This window comes from Mustela putorius, unplaced genomic scaffold (genome assembly GCF_011764305.1).
Source record: "Mustela putorius furo isolate JIRA1106 unplaced genomic scaffold, ASM1176430v1.1 tig00000695_pilon_pilon_pilon, whole genome shotgun sequence".
NCBI lineage: Eukaryota > Metazoa > Chordata > Mammalia > Carnivora > Mustelidae > Mustela > Mustela putorius.
Window position 1 is genome coordinate 845,428 of NW_025421447.1, and position 8,494 is coordinate 853,921.

An 8,494-nucleotide genomic window follows, 5' to 3' on the forward strand; every position below is an offset into this window, starting at 1 on the left:
GTCATGATCCCAGGGCTCTGGGATCAAGCACCGCATCTGGGCTTTCTGCTCAGCAGGGAGCCTGCCGCCCTTTCTCTCTCACTGCTTGCCTCTCTGCCTACTTGTGATCTCTGTCATAAATAAAAATTTTAAAAAATCTTTAAAAATAAGTCATGAATATATTGGGTGATTTGGGGAGCAGAGTTAAAGAATGTTTTTCTTCCTTTAGGTACTGGCCAAGAGAGTCTGTTGCAACCACTGACCCACAAACAGGTTTTTATATGGTGAGAAGCAGAGGAGAAAAGACAAAGAGAATACAGGATCCCAGGACTTCCAGGATTTATTCTGTATTACTGTACACACTCACAGATTCAACTATAATAATGGGGACAAAGTCAGGGTTACTGTAGTAACTGTCTCTTCAGGCAGAGGTTCTGGCCGCCAGAGGTTGGGACTGAGCTCATCAGGGGTGGTTGCTGGACAATACCTTCCCCTTCCCTCAGCCCCACTGAAGAAACAGAAGGACAGGATCTGGCAGGTTCACAGATGAGACAGGCCTCCCAGGCTGGGGACCTGAGATTAGTGAGGCCACTGGCTTTTTCTTCACTTCTGTGGGATGGCCTGAGAGCCTTTGGAACATTAGGGGGTGCTTACTTATGTTTTGGAGGGCCATATACCTTCTGCTTCTGCTGTTGCTGCTCCGTCAGGGGTAAGACTTCTCCCTTCAGTGGCTGAACCAGCTGGGTCTCTTGGACCTCACCAGGAGCTGGGACAATTGCAGGCTGCTCCATCTGCCCCTCCTGCTGCTCTGCTGGCTCTGGCTGCTGCTCCTGTTCTTCCAGGAGCTGGTCTCCTTTCTTTTCCAGTGGCTCATTTCTCTTTGCTAGCTCTTGATCCAGTTGCTGGTCCAAGAACTTTTTTTCCTGTTTTAGCTCTTCCTTTTGCTGCCGCTTCCTTGGTGCTTGCATGTGCTCCAGTTGCTGCTCCAGATTTTTTGCTTCCTGATGTTCCTCACACTGTTCCTTTTGCTGCTGCTGTTGTATTTTCTGATCCTGTAGCTCCTCCTTCCACTGTTCCAGATGCTCTCCCAAGTGTAATTCCTGCTCCTGTAACTCTTGCAGCTGCTGCTGTTCCAGATGCTCTTCCAGGTGAAGTTCCTGTTCCTTTGATTCTTGCTGCTGCTGTTCCAGATGCTGATCCAGGTGCAGTTCTTGCTTCTGTGACTCCTGGTGCTGCTGCTGCTCCAGATGCTGTTCCAGGCACAACTTCTGTCCCTGTGCTTCTTGTTGCTGCTGCTGCTGTTCCAGGCACAGTTCCTGCTGCTGTGATTCTTGCTGCTGCTGTTGCTGATCTTCCAGATGCTGTTCCTGCTGCTCTGATTCTTGTTGCTGCTGGTGCTGCTGCTGTTCCAGATGCTGTTCCTGCTGCTGTGGCTCACATTGTTGCTCAGATACCCCCTTCACAAGAGTGGTGTGTTTCTCCCCATGCTCCAAGAGGACCTCCCCTGGGAGCTTGGAGGGCATATTCTGGCACAAGGCAGGTATTGAAATTGGTTGTTTCACTTGCTCCTGCTGGGTATTTATGGGAGGAGAAACAGGCTTGAGGGGCTCTTGACTGAGGGCAGGGGGCAGGGTCACTGGCAGAGTATGTTGCTGGGACATCCTGGAAGCTGATTTAGATAAGCCTGAAAAACAGCAGGGGTCAGAAGGGTGACTAAAGGCAGATGGAGTGGATGAATCCCCAGAATCTGCAGAACGGTCTGGTTTGTTAGCATCCCTTCTCCTTCCTTGCATTGGGGCTCTCCTATCCACTCTGGGCTATGTTTCCCAGAAGCAACAGAGTAGAGGGGAGGAGGGGAGGGCTGAGAAAGGCCCTGCTGGGAGCCTCTTATTCCCTGAAAGAGCCAAAAAAGAGGTCCATCTTCAGAGTTACTGGGTGACAATGGACTGGGTGCCATTTCTTGCCTCTGTCCCTACTTCTGACCTCTACTGATCAAGAAAGGGAGATGAGTTCTGGGGTTCAGATGGGAAGAGGTGAAGTCCTAGGAAAAGAGAGGTACTCCAGGACTCCTGAGTCCTGGAAAATCAGTCCATGGACACACCTGGAATACTCACACAACATAGTATCAGCTTAAGTGTCCACTAAAAGATTGCATGTTTCTGAGCAGGTCACTTAATCTTGCTGGGCCTCAGATTTTCCTCTGCAAAATTAACAGATTGGCCTGTTCAACTCCAGGGGTTTCTCTCATGACCTTCAGAAATTTAACTACAATGCTTACACTTGGGGGATGGGGTGGGGGGAGGGGCTGGAAAGTTGCTGGGAAGTGGAGCCAGTTCGTTCAAGTCCTATACTTCTGAGTTGGGTTTTCCAGTTCCTGCTTTGCCTGGGTTTCTCCAAATGATTTTCCCCATTTTGCCGTTCTCTCTTCTGCAGCACAACAAGAGTTACATGCATTTTCCTCAAACATGCCCCCCTAAAGAAGGCACAATCACAGTCAGCCCAAATCAAATATCCCCATCTTACCTCTTCTCTCTCTCTCTCTCTCACACACACACACCCCACAACATCAAACCAAGGAAAAATGGGACAGGAGGGAAGGGGATTGCTTTGAATTCTGTTTCCATGCCATGGCATGTCATTTAGCATAGTGACCTGAGCTCTCCTAGAAAGACACGCAGTCTAGGTGAATCCAGCCTGAGAGTTATACATGCACCCACCCAGGCTGGCCACTCTAACCACATTCTGGTGTGTTGGATGTCCCTGGTGCCAGCCCCAGTCCTTCCAAGTAATACTTACCAGACTCACAGTCAGGACAGCTGCAGAGGCCTCTAGTGGAGTTCTGAGCTGAGCAGGGGCCAGGGTTCCTTTTATATGGTTCCCCAGCCCAACTTCCTTCCCTGGTTGAAGGAGATGGACTGGTTTCACCACTCAGGTTGGTCAATTTCCTTCAGCCCCTTCCTGACTCATCCCAGGCACCTGAAGCAGAAAATCCCTCAGGGCTCCTTTTCACAGAGACACCCAGAGAGCTCTGGGGGCTCTGTCACTCCTGTGATACTCATCTGACCTGGGCATGGGGAGGCGAGGGAGGCATCTTGGGAAACTAGTCTCCTTTTCCTATTGCTTTGTGACCTCAACCAATCCTTTTCTCTGAATCTTAATTTCTTCACTTGTAAAACATGTCATCCTGATAATTAGACCTGGAGATTCATTTCCAAGGGCATGGAATGGAAAGTTATGTGTTTCTATGGGATGTTCAAGCTGGAGTAGATGATGTCAAGGTGGGAAGAATAACATCTCATGAAGGGATGGGGTTGCTGGAGATTCTTTTGCCCACCAGCCTATGTCCTACTCTTGGGTTGTATCTGTAACACCATTCTGTATGGAAATAAACCCTGTCCTGAGGGACTCAGACTTTAGACCAGAAGGGTCAAGTAGAAGGCTTACAGAGGTCTTCTGCTGTGAGCTAGGGGCTGCCTAGGTCTCATGCCCAAGTTTGTAGTTAGAGAAGTTCTCAAGAAAGCCATACTCATAAATACTCCAAATCACAAACCACTCACACAAGGAAACAGGTATTAAATAATATAATATATGATAAATATTGCTTTTTATTGCTTTTTTGTATAATTTTTTTTTAGAATGCATAAAGGCATAAAGCTCAAAACCAAATTATCCATTGCTTTCTCCAAATCATTCTCCAAAAATAACTTAAGCAACTCTTCAGGGTGGGGGTTGGAGCTTATGCCTCCTCAATGCCAAAACTGAAACAGCTCATCTGGAATAAAATCAAAATTTACTGCCATGGTTTCAAAGGCCCTCATTAGGTATCCTCAGTACCTAGGAAAAGTCCAGTTTTCCTCATCTCAGGGTTTAGTGTCTGCCATCTCAGCCCACAGGCTTCTTCAGGGTCCCTGGCTCTTTGCATCTTTTGTCTTCTGCTAAGTGCTGGGGTCTGCCAGAGAGCCTTCCTTGACTCCCTACTTGTCTTCTGGTTTACTTCACTTCACTAAGAACAGTTGAGAGCCCTTTTTGTATTTGTTCACCTGTTTCTTTTTAGTCTTTCCCCCAGAAAATAAGCTCCATAAGGAGGGATTTTGCCTGCTATGTTTTCTGCCATGTTCCCAGAATTTATCATAACCACCATATATACAAAGTGCTCTATAGATACTAGTTGAAGGAATGAATGAATGGTGAATCTGAGCATCTGGAGATAGCCACTATTAAACATTTTAGCATTGTGCATGTATACATGTGTATATAAACAAAATGGAATTGTGACTTTTCTTTTCTTTGTAATGATTGAGTAATAGCTTATTTCGAAGACATCATTTACTTATTGATTTATAACAACTAATCAAAACGAAATATTAGAATAATATGAAAGCAAGTAAGTACTCATTTCTGGAGTACCAAGTTTAGTAAGTTACATTAAGTAAGTTAAGTAACTTAGCTTAGTAAACTAAGTTTAAGGAGAGTCCCAATTCCAGTGGTTTCCTGATATGTACCTCCTTCCCAGCCCCAAACAGATCTATTTATAATGTTAATTTTTCCATGTGCCTGGGGCTCATGGCAAAAAAACAGGTGGTTCATTCTCTCCCCTGGAATACTATCCTCTACCCTTGTCCAGTCTGTTCCCTGAACCCACCCAGGACCTCACACTCCCTGTAGCACAGGGATAAGCTATCTTCTGAGGTAGGGAAAGCCCTCTTCACACCCTCTGCCTTCCCCCTCCCCCATGAAGATTTAACCAAGCATCCTCACATGGGCACCCATGACTTGCATTCAGATGCTGACCTCACATGGGAGGAATCTGCCTCTCCCCAGCTCTTGACAGTCAGTCCCAGGACAGCAGGCCTTGCTCAAGGAAGTCACACCGGTCTTATGGGTTTCTAGGGGCTTCTATCTGCCAGATCTGCCTCCCGCCCTCTGATTCACAGCATAATGAGAGGTTTGAGGGGAGAGAGTGTGTGTGAACTTTTGGCCACTGGACAAAGCTAGGGTGTGAGGAGAAGGGTGCATCGGGGAGCCAAGGGAGTATGTGTGTGCAGGGGACAGGTTGGAGAAGCTTCAGCATTTTAGGGGTTCAGAGGTCCCATGCTCTGCCCTCAGCCAGAAATAGATGTATATGGGGGAGATTCTCTCCATGTCTGTGTGAGTGATCTCATAGGCCACGGGTGCACATGATGAGTCTGAGTAACTGTCCATCCCCCACCCATTGTAATGAGGATGAGCTCATATCCCATGACACATGGCAGAGGCCTTGACCCTAGCTCTTCCCTAACCCAGGAAGGCCCTGGATATTTCTCTCGCAGAGGCAGAAACTGGCTGGGTTCTCTTTCTCTCTGAGGTAGACAATCCATTTGAACTATTGCTTAGGTATAGGGGGAGTATTGGTTACAGCATTTTACTGCCTTGGAGGGAGGATGTCAAGGATATTTCTTTGTAAACTGGCAGTATAGGGTGATGGCAGATGGTCCAAGGCAGGTGACTGGGTCCCATCTTAGATAACCATGTCTATACTGTTTCCTGGTGAGTCAATGCCCCCACTCTCTAAAGCCACTAAGTTGTCCTTGCTCCCCATAGGCCTCCTCCTCTGACCAGGTCACTGCCACTCACATCATCTCCCAATCTGCCACCCTCACTGATAGGTTCCCCACATGCTCTGAACCCTCCTTATCTGCCTTCGCAGCCTCCTGAAACTGACCTTCTTTCCTCATTCACCGCTTGAGCCCATCTGCTGTTCTGTGAGGGACTAAGGCAAGGAAAGAAGAGAAGGCCAAGAGGCTGATTCTTCCTCCCTGGGCTTCTGGGTTGGCTAAGGTGATGTTCTCCATTAATCATCCTCTGGCTTCCCCTCCTTGTCCTGTGGGATTGCTAATTCCCACGTTCAGTCCCCAGTGCTAATAGCTGTAGAAAAGCAGTCACAGTTCTGCTCTTGGAACAGTAAGAGGAGCAAAGGCATGAAAGGCTAACAGTAGTGGAGTAATACAGATGCTCAATGCCCTCCCCCTCCAGCGGCAGGGTGTCCTTCCCCTTGGGCTCCCTGTATGGGCAATCACATTCTTTGTAGTTAAACCTCTGCACCAGGATGCTGCAAGGTGCCTGATCTAAGGGGACAATTCATAGGGAAGGCCTCATCTGTTGTCTGGTGCACAGGAGCTTCCTAACACAGCCTGGTGCTTGCAAGGGGGCCAAGCCCCTGTAGTGACAGGTGGGCACTGAAGACTGGAGAGGAGACATGAGTTGCCCAAGGACCCACAGATGGTCTGCAGTTGAGTTGGGCTGAAACTCACATGACACTGATCTCCATGTAGTGGACTCTCTTCCCCAGCAGGCTGTCTCCCCAGGTGCCTGAGTGTCTGGTGGCAATGACAGGTTGCATGAGATAACCTCAGATATCTTCCAACTTTGTGAGTCAGCCATTTACTGACTGATCCTATTGTGGTCAATTCTAAGTTTTCTGGAAGAAATGCCAGTCTTCTCTGGCTCAAATTCAGCCAAAATGTGCTTGGGTTGACCCTCATTAGTCCAGCTCTACTTCCTGGCTGGTGCTGATGTTAATTTTAGCCTAATCCAACCGGGAGGATGTTACTGTTGAAGGAAGGGCACTGGCCTTGAAGTAAGACAGGCCCAGGTTTGAATCTCACTGTACCTCTTGTTATCTGGACAAGTCACATTTACTCTATGGTCCTTAGTTTCTTTGCCTATAAAATGGGGATACAATTACCTCCTTTTCTTCCTGTAAGCATCTGGTGAGGGAATACATATGGCTAGCACATAGATTGCACTCATACTGGCTGCTTTGGAATGCAGTTGTGTTACTGGCCTAAACACAGAGTTTAAAGGATGCAAGTTATTAAAAAACTGTCAGCTTTAAGTTTCTCATTTTGCCAGTGGGAAACCTGAAGCCCCAAAGTCCACAGTACATGGGAGTAGAGTGGAGACAGAAGCCAGATCTCCTGATTTTCCATTTGCTCCTTCTGGCTGGCCTGCTCCTGAGCCTCAGGTGTTGCTTCAGCTCAGCCTAGGAGACTGTGCATGTGAGGCCCCATGAAGACTGATTGTGTTCCCTCATACTGGGCTCACTGAAGAATCCAAATGGGAATGCATTCCTATTGCATGATGGTTCCTGGAAGAGCCTGGGGTCCTGTGTGGGCAGGGGAGGCAGCCAGAAGAGAGGCAGCCTTTGGAGTCTGAACTTGATGTGGAAAAAAAAAAAAAAAAAAGGAATCCAGGTGACAGCTGAGGAGTATACAGACAGCCCCATGGGGCCAGTGATGGATGCCAAGTTCTCCGCCAACCACAGAGAATGCAGATGATGGGCAAAGAGCATTTGGTATAAGACTTTACCCTGGCTGTGTGCAGGATCTGAGGGCAGTGCCTAGAAGAACACATCTGGTAGAAGGCAGAGAAGAAGAGTGACAAGGCTACAGGTAGAAGGAATAGGGAGGGACATCACAGAGCAGAGACAAGAAGCAAGTGCAGAACAAAAAGGGAGAGAGAGAGACCAAGCCCAGCTGTGTACCCTCCTGAGAAGGGGTGCCAATGGTCAGGCAAGTCAAAGGAGGCAGGGGTAACTCAGGACTTGGCCAACCTCTTGGTTTTACACTCCCTACCCCTCCACCTCCCCTACTAATTAAGGCGTGATGGGGGTGGGGAACACCTGACCCTGCATCAGCTGCTTCCTGAGAAGAGTAATTGATCTTAAAATGACTTTTGAAAGGGGTTACTTGTATAAGGAGTATGTGCATGCACAGGTAGGTGTGTACGAGAGTATAGGAGTGTGTGTGATCATGTGCAGGTGTGTGTGGTGGGGATGATTTGGCAACATATCTGATCCTGGAGAAGAGGCTTTTCCTCTTTCCAAGAGGAGTTAGTGCCTGCATTTCTCTGCCTCCCTTGGGTCCTATTGAGCCCCGGTGAGCAGCCCCAACATGGCCTCTTTCCAACCTCATATGTGATCTGTGTATGTGAACAGTTTGTCATGAAACTGTCCAACTGCTCTAGGCCTCCAGGTGGGTCAGTGTGGTCCAGAATATATAACAATGCCTATTCTGTCTTCCTTGAACCATGCCTTCACACTTACTATCTCCAGCAAACCAGGCCACAGTGCAGAGTCAGGGCAAGTGTTGGCATCTGGGGCCCCAGTTGGGCCAGTGTACTGGTGAGAGCCTTGGCATGCCACCCTACCCTCCCAGTCAGACAGGGAGATACAACAGCTGACCTTAGAAAACCCTAGATTTTGGGGAGCACCCTACTTCTACTCTCAGGAAAGTCCCGTCTGATAGAGCAACAGGTACAGAAACTGAGAGATGGGTGTACTCTGATGCCATGTCATGTGAGCACTCAGCTACCTGACCTGTGCATGGATGTAAGTGAGAACAGACCAGGGCTATAAGAGTCTCCCTGGGGAGAATGCGAAGGAAACAAACCCATAAGCCCTACTGTGTATGAGACATAGTGCTGAATACTCCTTATCATCTAACTTAATCCTCTGCACAATACAGATGAAGGGATG

At 48.1% G+C, this 8,494-nt stretch overlaps 1 protein-coding gene across 2 annotated transcripts; it reads right to left on the minus strand.

Moving 5' to 3' along the window:
* Positions 1-301: 301 nt before the first annotated feature.
* IVL (involucrin) lies at positions 302-2,914 on the minus strand. Of its 2 annotated transcripts, none has more exons than XM_004780654.2 (2): positions 2,776-2,914; positions 302-1,663 (listed from the first exon to the last, which is right to left on the minus strand). In XM_004780654.2, the coding sequence occupies exon 2, from the start codon at positions 1,638-1,640 to the stop codon at positions 630-632; it is 1,011 nt and encodes a 336-aa protein (XP_004780711.1). In that variant the 5' UTR covers positions 1,641-1,663; positions 2,776-2,914; the 3' UTR covers positions 302-629. The 2 variants fall into 2 exon arrangements, with proteins under 2 accessions (XP_004780711.1, XP_044938987.1); XM_045083052.1 differs by lacking the exon at positions 2,776-2,914 and adding an exon at positions 2,094-2,198.
* Positions 2,915-8,494: the final 5,580 nt, after the last annotated feature.